The sequence below is a fragment of the Garra rufa genome, chromosome 13 (assembly GCF_049309525.1).
Source record: "Garra rufa chromosome 13, GarRuf1.0, whole genome shotgun sequence".
NCBI classification, from domain to species: domain Eukaryota; kingdom Metazoa; phylum Chordata; class Actinopteri; order Cypriniformes; family Cyprinidae; genus Garra; species Garra rufa.
The window spans coordinates 33,951,416-33,971,676 of record NC_133373.1 but is presented as its reverse complement, the minus strand read 5'-3'; the positions used below and the strand labels follow the sequence as shown (position 1 = coordinate 33,971,676).

The 20,261-nt window shown below is 34.4% G+C and overlaps 1 protein-coding gene across 1 annotated transcript in view; it reads left to right on the top strand.

The window, feature by feature from the left end:
• The window catches only part of itpkb (inositol-trisphosphate 3-kinase B), a 43,693-nt gene extending 33,902 nt beyond the window's left edge, over positions 1-9,791 (top strand). Inside the window, exons 6-8 of the mRNA XM_073816782.1 lie at positions 1,983-2,084; positions 4,759-4,830; positions 5,422-9,791. Coding sequence (XP_073672883.1) covers positions 1,983-2,084; positions 4,759-4,830; positions 5,422-5,640 — 393 coding nt within the window. The 3' untranslated portion in view covers positions 5,641-9,791. The remainder of the gene's footprint in view (positions 1-1,982; positions 2,085-4,758; positions 4,831-5,421) is intronic.
• Positions 9,792-20,261: the final 10,470 nt, after the last annotated feature.

Sequence of the window (20,261 nt, the reverse complement as noted above, 5' to 3'; positions counted from 1 at the left end):
GTCATGGGTTTGCAAAATAAATCTTTGTTAACAAGAGCTCTGCAGATGTCTTGCATGAATAGGGAAAGATCGGTTCGTCTTTTGCACTTTCCATTAGCACAAAGGCCAGGTTCTCTCTCCTTCTCTTTTTTTCACAGATGGGGGATGCCCTGGGCAGCTTTTAGTAAAGTCTGAATAATAGACAGACTTCTGTTATGTCTGTGGCTAAGCTGCCTGTTGTTTGTTTTTATTATGTCTATGCCTGTTGTGACTATTGTCTTAACTTAGAAGCGCATTATTCACCCACGGTCCATCAATATCACATTGCCTTGGAGATGTTTACTAAGCCACGCATCAGTGTTACTATTGCTCATACTCGGGGGTTATTTCAACAAATACTTTAATAATGTTATTATACTAATATAAAAGAATTAAACTAGTTTTCACAACCACCCAAAACCCTATAAACAACCTAGAATACACCAGCAATGCCTTATATCCCACTCAGGGCTTCTTCTACATTGTAATGCCCAGCAAATATTAAGAACATCCTAGGAACCACATAGCAATGCGTGAAAAAGAACTCAGGATAACTACATTGCAATGCCCTAGCAATCACCTAAACACCCTAGAAACTAGGGTTGGGCCCAGTGTTGCCAAGTCCTCAGTTTTTACACAGAATTTGGTTAACACTGTTGCCGCATGTTGTTTTTCAGCAAACTCAATAATGTGATATTTAGCCTGTGGAATGTGAATTTTACCAGGGGAACCCCACCTAAAAAAGTTTATTTTACCCTCCGGAATGCGATTAGGTTAGTTTTGGGCAGGTTTTGTTGTGAATACCTGGCAGCCCTGCTTGGGCCGATGGCTTACAGACATCATAATGTTGAGATCGCTATTCCTCATGAATATTGTGTTCGGAAAGGAAAATAACGTGTACTCGGAACCCCTAAAGGGAATAAATATGAGATGAGAGGAACAAATCTATATTTCAGTACTTTCTCTTACAATTATATCATTAGGTAATTATACTGTATATAAATTGCAAGCAAAAGGGAGCCGCTATTGTTTTCTGTGCCTTTCCAAATAGAGGGTTTACACTTACGTCACAATTTGGTCAGTTACCCGGATTCGTGGCCATATCGGCGATAAACGGATGTAAACAACAACAGCATGGATTGCACTGTTAATGTAAAACAGAATACGTTGTTCTGCTAATTTATGCGGTCTAAACCACAGAAAAAAAAATGTGTGGAAGCTTAAATTATATAAAATTATATAGAGAAAGACAAACTAAAGTTAATAGGTGGTAAAGATATGTACAAGCAGTATATAGAAAGCTAATAGTCTAAATGATAAGAACAAACATTAATGTCAAGATTCTTGCCCTGGAAATCCTGGTTTAGTTTTGGCAGTCTATAATACTCCAGATGTTTTTCCTGGTCCAAAAGATTAGTACAGCCCAAAACATGACAAAAATTGTCCATTTTAGCAATACTTTTAGCAAAATATGCGAGTTTTGTTCGGTTCAGTGTCACTGTTTACACTCAGTGCCACCAATATGGCCGATGGATGATGCATTGCGAAAACACTATACGGATTCAAGCTTCGGACATGCCTTTTTCCTCAGAAATGTGAGTTTGTATCTCACAATTTTTTATTTATAACTCACAATTGCTTGTTATTTGTAAGATATAATCTTGCAATTCTGAGAATTGTGAGAAAAAAGTCAGAATTGTGAGATGTAAAAGATATACCTTTTTATTAATTGGTGGAAATGGGCTTCTATAGTTTCACTATATGGTCATAATTTTTTTTCCACGTACAGACCACAACTGTGTATGAAAACATGATTTACGAAAGCCTCCTGACTTAGAAAGGCTTTTTTTTGTGGCAACAAAAAAGATTGTCTGTTTTGGCACAAATGTATCAAGTGTGTCCTGATATAGAAATAGCATTGGGTTTATGTTTCTGATCTTTTTTTGACCCTTTCTCTTCTACAGAAGGAAGATGGAACAGTAAACAGGGACTTTAAAAAGACTAAGACCCGAGAACAAGTGACTGAGGCCTTCCAAGACTTTGTCAAAGGAAACAAAAACATCCTGGTAAGTCTGTGCTCGTGTTTATGTGCTTTAGGGCCTTCTGTCGATTATAAAGTCTCCTGTGGCACACGGAGGGGAAGCGAGTGACAGGTGGAGCTACACTCTCTCATTTACCCCCCAGGGCGCTTTATGAAACTAAGGGTTTCCTTTGTGCGGTGCAGCCCCTTTTGGGTTATATTGTTTGAAACCAGCGAAAGCTCACCTGCTGGCAAGGAAACCACTCTTCGAGTTGCACACAAACTTTATTATATTACAGAGAAATACACACTTGCAAATAGCACTTTGCATAATGCTGTGGTTGACACATGACTGTCATGTGCATTCTTGTAACATTAAATGACTGTAAATGCAATCAGGTTTAAATATTAATAAGATGTTTGCACCTAACACAAAGAAATTATAGTGCATGGCAGGAATCCCATGTTGTAACAGGGGTGTTTCCTTTAAAGTTCAGCCTTATAGACAAACAGTTCCAAAGAACCTGTCCTTGACTTCTCGTGGAGCATTTATTTAACCCCATGTTTGTCCACACACAGTGTGTCCTGGAACTTGATGTGCATCCGGATTCCCTTAAATGCTCTGTGATTCATCTGATAAATGTGCTTTTATTTGAACACTAACCCCTGGTTTCACAGACAAGGCTTAAGCTTAGTCCTAGACTAAAATGTAAGTCTGAGCTGTTTCAACTGAAACAAAATTGCACTGATTGATTTTAAAATATATCAGTGCCTTTGTTTCGTCTCAAGATGCACACCTGTAATGTTTTTTTCTAAGCATGTTTATAAAAATGACTTAAATGTCCTAATTGAACTATGGCCTAATCCTGGCTTAGTCTAAGCCCTGTCTGTGAAACTGGGCCTAAATGTTTATTTAACAACCACCAATTTAAATGCTGAATCAATGTACTTATTGTGGCGTAAATTAGAATAGAGCATGGTACCATATGATCTGATAGGACACTAATAAGTGATCACTCACTGACCGGTGACATTAAAATGTTGGTTTAAATCTCTGTTAGTATCTACACTTAAAAATCACCAAAATTCGCCTAATTTTTATTTATTTATTTTTATTTTTTTTACTGGATGTACACTACCAGTCAAAAGTTTTTGAACAGTAAGATTTTTCATTATTTTAAAGTCTCTTCTGCTCTCCAAGCCTGCATTCATTTGATTAAAAGTACAGCAAAAGCAGAACGTTTTTTAAAAAATAGTACTATTTAAAAAACAACTGCTTTCTATTTTAATATATTTTAAAATGTAATTTATGCCTATGATCAAAGCTAAATTTTCAGCATCATTACTCCAGTCTTCATATGTGTCATATGATCTTTCAGAAATCATTCTAATATGCTGATTTGCTGTTCAAGAAATTTTTATTATTATTATTATCCTCATCATCAATATTTAAAACGGTTGAGTACAATACAATATTCAATAATCAGGATTCTTTGATTAATAGAAAGTTGATTCTACCATTCAAAAGCTTGGAATTGGAAAGAAATTATAGAAATTAGTACTTTTAATTAACTAGGATTTAAATTGATCAAAAGTGATAATAAAGACTATTTCAGCTAAATGTCCTTCAGAACTTTCTATTCATCAAAGAAACCTGAAAAAATTCTACTCAGCTGTTTTCAACAATTATATAATAAATGTTTTTTGAGTAGCAAATCGGAATATTAGAATGATTCTGAAGGATTATGTGACTGGAATAATGATGCTAAAAACTCAGCTTTAAACTCACAAGAATAAATGACATTTAAAATATATATTCAAATAGAAAACAGTTATTTTAAATAGAAAAAAATATTTAAAAATTTTACAGTTTTTTCTGCACTTTAGATCAAATAAATGCAGCTTTGGTGAGACTTATTTAAAACATTTTAAAATGTTTAAAAAGATTAATAAATGCTAGAAAACTATTTTTCATTTTTTTCACTTTAGCAAATAACTAATATTACCATATAGAACATTATTGTGAAGTGTAAAGTGCGGCATTTAAATTTTCGTTTTCATAAAAATACAACACTTTACGTAATAAAACATAAATTTTATATATATATATATATATATATATATATATATATATATATATATATATATATATATATATATAAACACTACATTGTGTTTAAATAAACAATAAAAAATCAACTATGTCATTCAGTGTAACAGTTATTCATAAACCAAAAATCTTGGCATATTTAGAACAAGAATCATCACAGTACATCCCTCAAAAACAAAAATTTTACCAGTCTTTACCACTATCCTTCAAACCATTAGACTTTAACCATTTGTCAGCAAGACGTTTTTAATCATTTAATACAATTTAGTATGATAATTTCTGATTTTATATACATTTTAATAAGCACAGGTCAGAATATGTTGTTTCATCTTTACATATATCTGTTACATCAAATGACGTTATTTTTACAAAAGTTATTAGAAACAAAGTTGACACTTTGCATTAAATATGCATTCTGTATATACAATTTGTTTTGATGCAGACACCAAATTGGGACAGTCTTATGGATTTAACGAAAGTCTTATTTTCTCATTACATTTGATCTTTTTACTACACACAGACTATTATTCAGAATAAATACATGTGACACTAAATTGTGGGGATTTTTATGTCATAGTTTTATACTTAACCTTTGTCTCTTTTCCCACAGCGTTCCTATCTGAACCGACTAAAAGAGATCAGGGACACTTTGGAAATTTCACCGTTTTTCAAAACACATGAGGTAAACAGTCACTCTCTTGTTTATCGTCTTAAGACACATTAGCTACACTTACTACCATGGAGGAATTAATAAATGCAACCTTTTACCCACCCATGTGATCAGAGCATGTGAAAATGTGGAAAACCAATAATACACAATAGCATCTTTGCAAAGAACGGCTCTGAGGTAATTATACGATTACACCGGATGCTCAAAGCCAGAATAGCAACTTGGTTGTATGCAAAGCGTTACACAACCTCTTCTAATGGAGTTTAAAGACAAATACGCTAGATACACCTCATGCATCGCCGGTGTCAGAACTTTGTTTTAATACAAGGAGGCAGAACAGGCTATGCAAACACAGAGCCTTGTTTAGTCACATTAATAGATAACAAAAACAAACTGTATGGTGGAAAAACAGGGCAATGTTGTATCTGTTTAATAAGTGAGCGTATGTTTGCTGCACAAATATAATGGAAACAGGATCTTTGTGTCTATTGTGTCATGTTTACACACGTATTTGTGATGAACCTTTTAAAGATGCGACACACGATGAAATTTAGCGCATTTCCGTGTTGTGCATGTGTAACTCCTCCCATCTCTCGTGTTTAGGTGATTGGCAGTTCTCTATTATTCGTCCATGACAAACGGGAGCTGGCAAAAGTGTGGATGATAGACTTTGGGAAGACTACTCCATTGCCAGAGGGGCAGGAGCTGAGCCACAGGGCCACCTGGGTGGAGGGTAACAGAGAAGATGGCTACCTCTACGGCCTAGACCACCTCATAGACATTATTTCCAATATGCTAACTCCTAAACTCCCACTAGAGTAAGAGGATTCCATCTTCTCTCCCGCCTGCACTACAGTTCACGACCTCGCTGGGTTCCCCTAAAGCTATCGTAACCGATCGGCCTGTCTCACCAAAAAAGAAAAACGCCAGCCGCAATGGCCTTTAAAACGAGTGTGTATGTTTGTAAACTTGTAGATGCTGTACATATAGTGTAAATGCCAGTGTTTTAGAACATGTGTGAATAGGTTTTTTGCAGCTATAGGGCTTTAACAGACAGGTAACAGTGAATCTTAAAGCCACACTCCCTTAATGTGCATTCTTCTTAACATGCTAGCGTTACGGGAAAGTGTAAAGCACTTACAGCTATGTTTTACTCTATGTGATCGTTTTAATATTTTGTTTTTAGATGCTGCAGATTTTGTTTACTTTTATTTTATGCCTATACGCCAACAAACCTATAACAATCAAATTGACCACTAGATGTTTGAGATATTTATATTTTCAGGATTCTAACAATATTCGTTTGTTTTATAGTTTTTTTTTTACCCTGTTAAGATAATGTAAGTAGTGTTAAAATACTTTTATACATTTATACTTAGTGCCTATAGTAGAACAAATGATCCCATTTGGTGGATGGTCTTATGCTGTGCTTTATATTTAAAATCTTCATATTGACATTCCTTAAATTCGTTAACCATTTTTTGTGCCTAAAATAGGGCTGGGTATCACAGATTTTCCAATTAAAGAGATTTCACCCAACTTCATGCTGTTCCAAACCTGTAAGATATTCGTTCACCTTTGGAACACAAATTAAGATACTTTTGATAAAACACAAGAGCTTTCTGGGCCTCCATAGAAACCAAGGGTCCTTCCATGTTCAACACTCAGAAAGATATCAAGAACATTGAGAAAATAGTCCATCAGTGGTTCAACCGTAATATTATGAAGCTACGAGAATAAGTTTTCGTTATTCTTTTTTAAATATATGTTCTTGTAGCTTCATAAAATTAAGGTTGAACTCGCATGAACTCTTGCTGTCTATGCAGGGTCAGAAAGCTCTTGGATTTCATCCAAAATATCTTAATTTGTGTTCCAAAGATGAACAAAGGTCTTACTGGTTTGGAAAGACATGAGGGTGAAGTAACCCTTTAATTATGAGTCAGAAGTTCTTGCTTCAGTTCAGACTTTAATTTGATTCAATACGATTCCGATTCCGTTATAATGTCTATTCTCTCTCAGCTAATGCTGTCAAATATTTAAGGGAGCGTTTTAGACTAATTTAAACTAGTAACTCATCATTTGAGCTATTTATTAATAGAAGTCATTTTCTTCAGGAATTTCTCTACACTAGGCTTCCATTTTGGGAATCAAGCTAGGAGTTTGCGATTGACTCTGTCCCAATTCTGCAATAAATAAAATCCGGCCCTACCGGTTGCGGCATGTGTTTGTGCTAAGTCGCTAAGATTCACTAATAGGATTAAGATTCATGAATAAAAATTTGATTCGCGGCTTATAAGAACCATTTCTTTGTGAATCGCACTACGCGGCTAACTTTGCATATAGCACGCAGCTCTGTGGGAACACCTTAATAGAAAGACATTTTGTGGTGGAGGGTCGATTTTATTGCATCATATTCAAAACAGACTGCAAACTAACTTTCTGAACTGCTGTGTCACTAAAGATTTAGCAGCAGGGAGTAAAATCAGGAGTAAAGGCTATTCCTGCCAAGAATGATAACTATAAGCGATAACGTTTACGCATGCTCTGCAGTTTGATGCCGTTTTAAAATTCTGAAAATTCTGTCATTAATTACTCACCCTCATGTCGTTCAAAACCTGTAAAGTCTTCATTCATCTTTAGGACACAAATTAATATATTTTTGATTAAATCAAAGAGCTTTCTGACCCTAGAATAGTAGTAAGGACATTATTAAAATAGTCCATGTGACATGGTTCAGTGAAGCAATGAGAATAATTTTTGTGCGCCAAGAAAACAAAAATAACGACTTTATTTAAGAATTTATTCTCTTCCGTGTCAAAAAGCTCTCAGATTTCATAAAGTGTCTTAATTTGTGTTTCGAAGATGAACCATTCTTTACGGGTTTGAAAAGACATGAGGGTGATGACAAAATTTGACAGAAATTACAGAATTGTAATTTTTGGATGCACCATCCTTTTAAATGCTAAAGAGTGAATTCTGATTGGCTCTCAATTGTTTTATCGTTCAGCCACTTGCTAAAGTAGTTTTGAAAGTGATAATGATATTGTTCCTCTGTGCCATTTTTCCTGTAGACCCATGGTGTGACTTTAGTCATTTCAGCAGAACACAATGCCATCTTGTAGGATGGGAAGTGCCAGTGCAATATTAATAATATGAATTGTTCAAATGAAGATCCGTATTATCTGGAAAATCTGTATTTTTACCCAGCCCCATGCCAAAGTGCCTAAAATAATCAACTGAGTGCCAAGGTTTTTTCTCAGTAAGTGGCTCTCATTCAAGGTGACTATAAATCTATCACTTATGGTATGTTTTCAAGTTCCCTTTCAACACAAAACACAGTCTCGACTAATTTTTGTCTTTTAATAAAAATGTAAGAGCTGCAGTGCCAACATTCATTTAAACAAAGACAGACTGTCACCTTAACTTGCACATCTGTTGACCAAAAATTTCAACCATTCCACGCAAGTTCAAACATTGCGAATAGTCACGAGAGCCTTAAGTAATGTTGTTCTTCCTTTGAAAAGTGCCTGAAGGCGCCGCTCGACGCAGTGCCTCCGAATGCTGACTCGTCACTCTATAGACTGCATCATGTTTGAGAGAGGTGATTGTTGTTTGCATGACTATTTGCCATGCAAATGGACCATCCCTGCATACCCCCAAACAATGAGATAATGCTCCAAGCAAAATATCGCTGGAGATAAAAACTAATTTGTTGGTCAGTATGGAAACCATGTGCTGACACCAGCATAAACGCAATCAGTGATTAGTCGTTGTTGATTTAGCCCGGGGCGAGGAACACCTAGGGTAGACCTTCACGTCGGGACGTCAACACGACGCACTCCAGTCACACGGTAAAGGCAGAGGGGTTATCGAGAGGCCTCGAAGCAAATGTCACCACGTGTTTTACCCATCATTTATTTATGACGAGATTTTGCTTTTGTTAAATGACCTTTTATGAATGCTAAAGGAACAGAGAGGACAAAAGGTTAACGGGTGGTAACGTGGAAACATTTCTCAAATCCCTGTCCCACAACCACAGTTCCCTAAACATGCTTAAAATGGGTAGGAAAAATGAAATGGGTCAATCAGAGCTGCTGTGAGTGATTTTTTAATAGGCTTAACACATAAACTGACTATGGGAGAAATAATACTTCTCCTCTGGTTGTGTAATCAGCCACAGAATTGCTGTTAGATAGCCAAGAGAGAGAAAAATATCTAATTATTTAAAAAAAATAAGAGCCCTAAAAATGTGACACACATAATAAAACAATGAAACACTTTCTAAGAGAAATAACACTTCTCTCGTCTGGCAGTGTAAACAGCCAAAAAAACAAAAATTGCTGTTGGTTAGCCAAGAGTTTAACACATGGCTACTTCAGAGAAACACACTTCTTTCCAAAATAATAGGAGTGTAGATGAAACCTGAAAATGAAACCTGTTTGGAAACCAAAAATACTTCAGCTTTTGAAGGCTACATAAAATTGCTTACAGCAGCTTTAATCAAACCTAAGAGGTTTCAGGTTTATTCATTCTTCCAAAATGTCATTTTTCGAATCTAAATCTTAAAACCAGATGTACTTTCTCCCTACACAAGCTTAAAAATGGAAGTAGGGCTTCCCCTGCTGTTTATGGTGCTGTATTACAGAGAACAAACAAAACTGACCAAGTTCTTCTTCTTGCCCTTGATGTTTTACATTTCATGCCATATTTGTGAGAGGTCAAAAACTGTGGGGATTTCTAGTGGTGTCATACGCATACTTATATTTATATTTTGTTACTTTTTGCACAAGAACACTAAATGTAGCTGCATTGTTTTTTCTTCTTCTCCTGTTTGTTTGGCTTTACATCCCGTATCTTGGTGATATAGCGGTTCACTGTAATGTAAGCTAAGCTTATTGCTGTGTAAAAAAATGTGCAAATGTCTTCAGAGTGTGCTCTGTCTCTTTAAGAAAATAAATCTCTGAAACCAGTGACATCTGACCCTGCTTCACTATGTTGGTCAAGGCCTTGCTGCACAAGTAACATTTACATAGTTCGACCCTGCTGTATGTTTACAAAGTACAGCAAATATAATTTATTCCTGTGATTTCAAAGCTGAATTATTAGGACCACCACCGATTTGCTGCTCAAAAAAGATGTATTATTATTATGTTAAAAACATCTGAGTAGATTTTTTCAGCTTTCTATAATGAATCTAAATTTTAAAAATGCTGAATAATTTTTTTAAAATATTTTTACTATTTAAATAACTGTTTTCCATTTGAATATATTTTAAAATGTAATTTATTCCTGTGATTTCATAGCCACATTTTTAGCATCATTACTCCAGTCACATGATCCTTCAGAAATCATTATAAATTCTTATTTCCTGTTAAAAAATATTTATTATTATGTTCAAAACAGCTGAGAAGATTTTTTCAGCTTCCTTTGATGAATAGAAATTTAGAAAATTCCTAATAAAAACTTTAAATAATTTTACTATTTAAAATAACAGTTTTCTATTTGAATATTTTAAAATATAATTTACTTCCTGTGATTTTAAAGCTTAATTTTTAGCATCATTACTCCAGTCACATGATCCATATCATTCTAATATTCTGATTTGCTGCTCAAAAAATATTTATTGTTATTATTATGGTGATTTTTTTTAAATGATTAATAAAATTTTGAAATATTTTTGATATTTAAAATAACTGTTTTCTATTTGAATATATTTTAAAATGTAATTAATTAATGTGATTTCAAAGATGATTTTTAGTATCATTACTACAGTCACATAATCCTTTGAAAATCATTTTAATATTCTGATTATCTGCTCAAAAAACATTTATCATTATTATCTTGAAAACAGCCGAGTAGATTTTTTTCAGGTTTCTCTGATGAACAAAAAGTTCAGAAGAACCGCATTTATTAAAGCATTTTATTAAAGCAAGTTCTGTTCTTTCCAAGTGAATAGTTGCCACCTAGTGTCTCTCTTGTTTAATGCACTCACTTAGTCTATAGCTCGTCCAATTTTTTTTCCTCAAAATGATTTCCTCTTGATATTGATGACACTTAATATAGATAAAGGTTCAGTCGGTAATTCAGACCAGAAGTCTGTGTAGTGTTAACATATTTTTGGCATCCATCTATCCTGACCTGATCAGATGCAGGCTATTAGCCTATGGTGCAGCAGAGGGTGAACAAATAAAACTATTTTTATCCGAAGGCATAAATAGTGAAGGTTAAGCATCTTATTTTTCATTCTCTGCTCTTGAATAAACTGAACTTCCTTTTTTAGTCATACTAGGACTGAGTCACACCGCTGGCGAAGGGCCTCAGAAATATTAGCCTGGGGAGCAGGGAGCTTGGAGCGAGGCCATGCTCAAGAGTCAGGAAGCCAACCACCCACCAGCCTCACACACTCAGCTACACTAATAAAAAGGGCCATACAGTAAAAACATTCAAAAATGTATGAAGCTCTTGACCCACAGCGATACTCTACCCACAAAGCACTGGAATCAGACAGCACAGTGATAAAAAATACATTCAGTGCAGCAGCTGAGGAATAGACAGAGCTCAGGAGGGACAAAGATTATAAGACACGAGAATTCTGCCAAATCTTTAGTCATAATTCAGGAGTATCGCCTATTCTCTTTAAGGCAGAAGTGAATACTGTCTGATAAAGCCTTTAGGTTTAACTTGCATTAACTAGCATTTAATCTACAGATCAAATTTGCATGTATCTCGCATCTAATCATCTGAGGCAAATCAATAAAGAGCTTTCATTAATCCTACACACTGGACTAATCAATAGAATGTTACACACACACAGGCTCTACAGATAATATTTAAATTAATAACTATTTAAATATGGTCTACATGTACACTACCAGTCAAATGTTTTTGAACAGTAAGATTTTTAACGTTTTTTAAAGAATTTTCTTCAGCTCACGAAACCAGCAAAAGCAGTAATATTGTAAAATGTGTTTACTATTTAAATATATTTTAAAATGTAATTTATTCCTAGCTAATTTCCAGCATCATTACTCCAGTCTTCAGTGTCACATGTTCCTTCAGAAATCATTTTAATATGCAGATTTGCTGTTCAAGAAACATTTATTATTCTTATTATTATTATCCATTTTTAACAGTTGAAGAGATTCTCTGATCAATAGAAAGATCCAAATATCAGCATTTAGGTCTGCATATTTTTTGTGAAAGAAATTACAGAAATGAATATTTTTATTAAGGATGCTTTGAATTGATCAAAAGTGATGATAAACACATTTATAATGTTACAAAGATTTCTATTTCAGATAAATGATGTTCTTCTGAGCTTTCTATTCATCAAAGAAACCTGAAAAAAATCCTACTCAGCTGTTTTCAATAACCATAATATTTTTTTTTAGCTCTAAATTAGAATATTATAAGTTCTGATGGAACATGTGACTGGAGTAATGATGCTAAAAATTCTAAATTGCATTTTAAAATATATTCAAATAGAAAACGGCTATTTTAAATAGTAAAAATATTTTAAAATTTTACAGGCTTGGTGAGCAGAAAAGACTTCTTTAAAAAAAGAAATCTTACTGTTCAAATACTTTTGACTGGTAGTGTAATAAATTATAGACTAAGATAAATTATAATAGGCTATAGCTAAATTTAGCCCAAAGTAGAACAAGACGAATGTTGACGAAATATTACATTATTAATAAGCAATCCAAGTTACATGTCTTCCTAGGTTAACTTTTCTGCTATTTGATTGTCTTACCTGTACATTGTTTATTCGACGTCTTCGTTGTCTTGGAGTCTGAGACCGAGTTCAGGAATCAATCAAAAGGATCACGTTTCCATAACAAACAGAGGCCATGTTTCATTCAGTCTTTTACCGTTTGAGCCGACAGATGGCGCCATATAGTTATTTTAATTTCCGTTAATATGAAAAGAGTACGCTGAATTGCTAAATGACGTGAAAAACCCGATATCGGTCAGCGTTTTACCCGGATGAGTGGTGATTTTCGCTGAACTGACCGCTGAATACGGCTATTGACCACCAACCAGAAATGAGTATTCCAGTGGGCTGTATTATAAGTATGTATGATCATTTTAATTTGTTATCCATCATATTTTTCTGCTCAAGCGGGCGCGTCCATTTTATGCCTCTAGCTTCTGGTCTCATCCACATCCAGCTATTTTTAGCTGTACAAAACAGCTCAATTTGCTGCTTGATATTGCAAATGTCCACGTCTTACCATGTTATTTCAATATTATCTTAATTATGAACATACTAGTTTGTAGTGCAAACTGTTTTACCGTTATTCTTTCCGTTATTTCCCTACAGTGACCAATTAACCAGAAGTCTCACCCATAGGCCTACTTCTGCGTTAAAGAATAAGGTGGATATATCTTGATTCAAAAGCATATTGTTGTATATTTAAAGGGATAGTTTACCCAAAAATGAAAATTTGATGTTTATATGCTTACCCCCAGGGCATTTAATAGGTGACTTTGTTTCTTCAGTAGAACACAAACGAAGATTTTTAACTCAAACCGTTGCAGTCTGTAAGTCATATAATGGCAGTCAATGGAGTAAAAAAAACATACACAGACAAAACCAAATTAACCCCTGCAGCTCGTGACGATACATTGAGGTCTTAAGAAAAACTAAACAGTATTTATATCATTTTTTACCTTTGATACACAGCAATGTCCAACTGTCCTGTGTACGCGCTCTGGCGTAGTATACGCAAATGCCGGAAGGGAAAAAATGATCGCATCACAATTTTACTAAGTTTATGGGTGTGTTGATATCCAGCCGAAGAGCAAGCAACCATAACTTCAAGCAATCTGGTTCAGAATTTGGGAATCGGTGAAGAGTCAACAGTCCCGGATGAGTTTGCGCAAGCAAACGTAATCTTTTAGCTTTAAATCAGTTTAAACAATCTCTGTGCACTGTGTAAACAATGAATGTCGTAAACACGCGACAGATCGATTCCAGCGTTTGCGTATACTATGCCAGAGCGCGTACACATGTAACGCGCCAGGTGCTGAGCATGCACTCAGGACAGCTGGACATTGCTGTGTGTCAAAGGTAAAAATTTCTATAAATACTATTCAGTTTCTCGCAAAAACCGATCATTTCGTGTCTTAGGATATCAATGTATCATAACGAGCCGCAGGGTTTAATTTGGATTTGTCTGTGCATGTTTTTTTTTACTTTCAAATCAAAGGTTTGGTGCCTGTTCACTGACATTATATGGCTGATAGACTGCAACGGTTTGAGTTAAAAATCTTTGTTTGTGTTCTACTGATGAAACAAAGTCACCTTGAATGCCCTGGGGGTAAGCAGATAAATTTTCATTTTTGGGTGAACTATCCCTTTAAGTGTAGTTGTGTTCTTAGTGTGTGGAAAACTATCCAATGCGATGTATAATGTATATTTATTTGAGTTTAGTTCCCTCTGGACCTGCGGAATGTTCTGAAGAGAAGCATATGCTTCCATTTGCTTATGTTTTTGATCTCATAGATACAGACATCAGTGGGAACAGCATCTCCTGCATTCCTCGCCAAGACAGTCTGGGAATGGGGGAGAGATTTCGGTAATTTCTGCAAACATACATTGAGACATGACGTCCCTATGATGTCATCTGTTTTTATTACAGAACCCTAACGTCATGAGCATATCGAAATACTTACGGAAATATAAATACATAAACCATTTAGAAATGTTGGCATTCAAATTTAGTTTGGCTGACTTGTGTGGGTGTATCCCGTGGATAGTCAGAAACTGAAGGAATGATCACTATTGCCTACATATATAATAAAATATAATACGAATTATACATACAATATTACAACTGTTTTGAGTTTTTTTTATGTCTATGTTGAGTACCTGTAGAATGAGTGCTGAACTAAGTGCGCCATCTGCTGGCTCTTTAAGAAAAAACATCTTTTCTTTCAACAATACTAGGAAAATATACAGCAATTTAATACATAGGTTCATTAAGCGTGCAAAAGTTGTATAATTTTGTGCAGGTATGAATGTAAATCAGCAAACCGTGGCTTTCAGACTAGTGGCACAGAAATTGCTCACTTCAGCTTAAGTTGCGCTGTAATGCTGCACTTCTCACAGGCACTGGGGTGAAAAATAATTTATGTGATTGTCTTGACTCTTTCTGGCAAAGAGAAATGTTGAGAACGGGTAATTGAGCAGTGACGTCTTCAGCCTCATTTGTTTGGATGTTGCAGGAAGTATTCCTCCCCCTGACTGCAACCACCCACTCTTGTCTGCTACATGAAGAGCTTGACATCTAAAATGAGCCTAGTCTTATTGCAATTGGTTGGTTGCTTCAGACTTTTCAGACCTTTTTTGGGGGCACAGTGGCACCATTGTGGTTTTCTCCGAATGGTGGATGTGTACAGGGAGTGATTAAAGATGTCTATAGAGGCCAGTCTTGCCGCGTATGTTCTTGCTATACATTAGTTTAAACCTCCGAATCTCTTTATTTACTTATCTCTCCTCAGCTGTAAACCAGCTCAGTATGGTTCATGAGAGACTTCATGGTACAGAGCAGTTTGTTTGGCATGTAGATCATGAAAGTGTTTGGTTTTACAAACCCGGTTGTACACATAACATTAAATTGTTTACCGAAACTATTCACAGTGCCTTTGGTTGGTTTTATCACAAGAGACGAGAAAAACCAGCGAGACTAGAGGAATGCAGGGAAAAGCCTATGATGATAGAATACATGGCCAACTGCACGAGGAACAGCCTTATTTGGAGGCAAATGATTATGCTTTGGAAACAGAGATAACCCTAGAACCAGAAACACTGAAAGAGGGAGAAAAACCGCAGAAAAAATGATGGTAGATTGTTAGGGAACTTATTTGATGTGCTCTGTTATGTACTAGAAAGTGCTCTACTTCACAAAGGCAAAACTACATTTTGTCAAAATCCAAAATGGGTCACTTGCATTACAAGAAATTAAAAATAATTTACAATATTACTGTATATGTACAGCCTTCACAGTTTCACAATGCCATAAGAACCTTTTTTGTCTAAATGGTTCCATAAATAACCATTAACATTTGAAGAACCTTTCTGTTTTACAAAATGTTCTTTGTGGTGAAAGAAGGTACTTCAGATTATAAAATGGTAAGAAAGAGATGGTTCTATAAGGAATCTTTGATTTAATGGTTCTTTGAGGAACCAAAAATGGTTCTTCCATGGAATTGCTGTGAAGAACCTTTTAAAGAGTGTTGGTGAGACTTGTTTCCAAAACTATTTAAAAACACCATATATTTTTACAAATGTATAGATAGATAGATTAAAGAAAAAACAAGTCTTTATCTTGTGCAGTGTTGTTTTAAGTAAATATATACTGTTTCAAAGTTTTTTCATTAGAGAATAATGCAAAAATGCTTGCTTATTATAAAAACATTTGCAGTGTAGAAAATTATCTGTCGTGATTTTGTCTCCACCACACTTAGATTCAGAGCAAATGCTATGAAAATTCAGTCCCAATTCTCCTTCTGAGAAGTTACCAAAGTACATCCATACTTGTTTCGTGAAACATCATCATCTTTTCCCAAGAGAGAAAGTCTCTTATTTCCTTTTAATGGTGGTAATTTCAGTAGATTGGGTAAATGCCTTTAAGTCATCTTTACCCTCATTTGTGAGCTGTTGTGACCAAGGGATAACTTCATTTGAGCACTGTTGTTTCTGTTATCATTAGATGATAGCCTGATTCAGTTAATTACATTTACATTTAAAAATATAGCTAGTGTTAGGGGGTCAAGTTAGTTGTCGTTGTTTTTAAAATAAATAAAATGTAAACAAGTAGATAGAATAGAAATAAAATAGTGAACATATTAGAAATAGAACAGAGAGCACAAGTGTTAGAGGGTCAGTTTTATTGGTAATAAAAGAAAATAAGTAGAATAGAAATAGAATAGAGAGTGCTAATGTTAGAGGGTTAATTTAAATAATAAATAAAAGAAAACAAGTAGAATAGTAAAAGAATAGAGAGTGGAAGTGTTAGATGGTCAATTTTTAATAATAAATAAAAAAAACAAGTAAAATAGAATTTTACAACAGAAACTTCTCTATTCTATTTCTATTCTACCTTTTTCTTTATTTATTATAACAATTGATCATCTAACACTAGAATTCTCTATACTATTTTTATTCTATCTACTTTTTTCTTTATTTATTATAAATAATCTTGTCCCTCTAACATTAGCACTCTCTATTCTATTTCAATTCTATCTACCAGTTTTCTTTTTAGTAAAAAAAACCCTACTCAATCTACTTGTTTTATTTTTATTTATTAAAAACTAACAACAAAAAAGAAATTAAAAAACTTGACCCTCTAACACTATCATCTAATGATAAATAAAAGAACTAGAATAGAAATAGAATAGAGAGTGCAAGTGTTAGAGGGTCGATTTTTAATAATAAATAAAAGAAAACAAGTAGAACAGAAATAGAACAGAAACTACAAGTGTTAGAGAGTAAGTTTTTAATAATAAAAGAAAACAAGTAGAATAGAATTTTACAATAGAATTTAGTTTGATGGGATTTTTTTTTTACAAAAACTTGACCCTCTAATACTTGCACTCTCTATTCTATTTATATTCTACTTGTTTTCTTTTATTTATTATAAAAATTATCATCTAACACGAGAGTTCTCTATACTATTTCTATTCTATCAACTAATCTTGGACCTCTAACATTAGCACTCTCTATTCTATCTACCTGTTTTCTTTTTATTAAAAAAAACCTATAACCCTAGCATTCTGTTTTATTTCTACTCAAGCTACTTGTTTTATTTTTATTTATTTATTAAAAACTAGCTATTATCTAATCATAAAAAAAGAAATAGAATAGAGAGTGCAAGTGTTAGAGGGTCAAGTGTTTAATACTTTTATTAATTAATCTTTATTTTATGTTTTTTTTTGTTTTGCATACTGGCAGGCAGGGTTTTTGTAGTTAACTAAAAATAAAATTCAGCTCATCGCCAACATTTTTCATTTTTTAATTGTTAAACTCAGTGAACTAAAATAACTAAAACTGAAATAAAAAATTATAAAAACTATAAAGACATATTCAATTTGATAAAAAAAAAACTAGGGGTGGGCATAGATTAATTTTTTTAATCTAGATTAATCTAGATTAAATTTTGGAATTAATATAGATTAATCTAGATTAAAATGGCTAATTTGAATTCTGCTGAAGGCATTCAGAATATGTGTGCTACCCAAATAATGACTAAAAGTAAGTCTTTGAGAATGGATCATAAAGCTCATAAAGCTGTTCTATGATAATTTGTTGATGAAAATTAATTATGTTCAATTAGATGTACTTGTGTTTACTAACTAACTAACAATGAAATTATTTTTTCTACCTATAGATTGTGTTTTTTTTAACGTCAACACCTAACCCATTACATGTTACACCGTACTTTTATTTTGACAGGTTGCCGTGAAGTTTCTGTGTATACAGTATGATATGATGCTAGTTTTCTCAAATGAAACGGTAAAAGTGACACTCACAGCAGTTTTGGAGATTGAGTTTATCTGTTCATGTGAGATGAAAATGCCAAAAATTACCGGGAGCGTCACGTGGGTTTCAGTATGCGTGTAGTAAAAGCTCGTCTCCGCCATGCATACGTACAGCTAGGCAAACGGAACATATCGGATTCATATTAAAACGGTCTTTTTGCATTTCAGTTTTCACATACACTAGTCCATATCGCGATTTGAATTAAGTGACAGACCGACATTTGATTTATGAATCCAAAAAACGACGAATTGACGTGGCATTTCGCTATAGTAGATTCTGTTTTCATGAATGGAGGACGACGCGATCCCGTCTGTGTTTTGGCGGAGGAGACTTAAACGCGCGACCATATTCTATAGTCTTTGGTATACATCCGCGTTAAACTATCAAGGTGAAAGTCATCATAGCTTGCGTAGTTCAGACCCAGCTCCCAACCCAAATTTGAGAATAGATTAACGGCGATATTTTTTTTATCGCACGATAAGAGTTTCACGTTAATGCAGCACGTTAACGCCGATAACGGCCCACCACTAAAAAAAACACACACTTAAAAAACAGATCCACACCCCTAGTTAAGTTCAAATTCACATGATTTTAAGCAGAAACATTGCAGAAAAAGAAACATTGCTTCAAGTTTTGATCATGTTTTTTTTTTGTAGAAATCAAAACAAGACACCAAAATGTCACTTTAAAGGCAGAATTTATTAGATATGGTATCTCTGACATTTGTGGAGATGTGACAGCATCATTGTGTAAGTCTGCTTAGTAACATATGTTTGGCTGAACTATATTTATGCCTTTGGACTTAGCACTGGATTATGTGGTTTGTATTTAAAAGGCAGCACTAAACACAACAGCACACAACTTTACATGACTAATTCACTTTCTGCCCATATTTACAACACATTCACAGCACACACTCACACCAGAGACCAGCTAATATAATAATAACATCCAAAAAAGAGACTCAACAAAATCTGAGACTCCTCTGTGCGAGTAAAACATTAGAAACCATTCCGAGTACCTCATATTTGGGGCTTCAATTTTCCAAACATATTGCACACTCAGCAAAAGCACAAACTCTGCTTGCTCAGTTGCTGCAGCCATTAGCAATTGGCGGTTAATTTTTCAATGTCAGTCTTAAATCATAGTGTTTTGACTATTTCAATTTACGCCATGCCTTTCTCTTTATATCGGTCACATAAAAATAACTTGCACTTAATTACATTATTTCATACCCTACGCATGGGTTGATTAAAGCGGCCAGTCGCTATGGCAACTGGCCTAGCGTGATTCACCAATACTTGGCTGTTTTACTCAACAACAGATAATTACTGGACAAAAAGGTTATGTTTTTGGCGGACGGTCTCCGGGTATTTAAGACTAATAGAGATTAACAATAACAGGTGATGTATTCGTGCAGAATACATGTGTTATAAAACCACATAAATACACACTTTCTTTTATAAGGCTTACTTTGAGTAATAAAAACACAGCACACTATATGGAAATACTGGAGACACTGTAATGCACATGACATATAAATATTCAGTGTAATATGTATTCATAGTGCTCTGTGGGAAGAAAAATATTAAAGGGATAGTTCACCCAATAAGAACAGACATAAGAAGGGAGTTTATTTTTGGCTGAACTGTTCCTTTAAGATTTTTTCAGCTACTTACAAATATATTTATTTTACAAACTGCAAATGTTCATAGTTTATATTGGTCAATTTAATACATACATTAAGACTACAGAGTATAGTACGATTAAGATCGGTTTTCCCTGACAGGTATAGGATGTGTTCGGCACATAGACGGTTCGCACGTTTGCACAATTTTTAGAGATATTCACAGAATGTTCATGTTCTTCTGCTGTCCCTCAACAGTCAGGTGCCTTT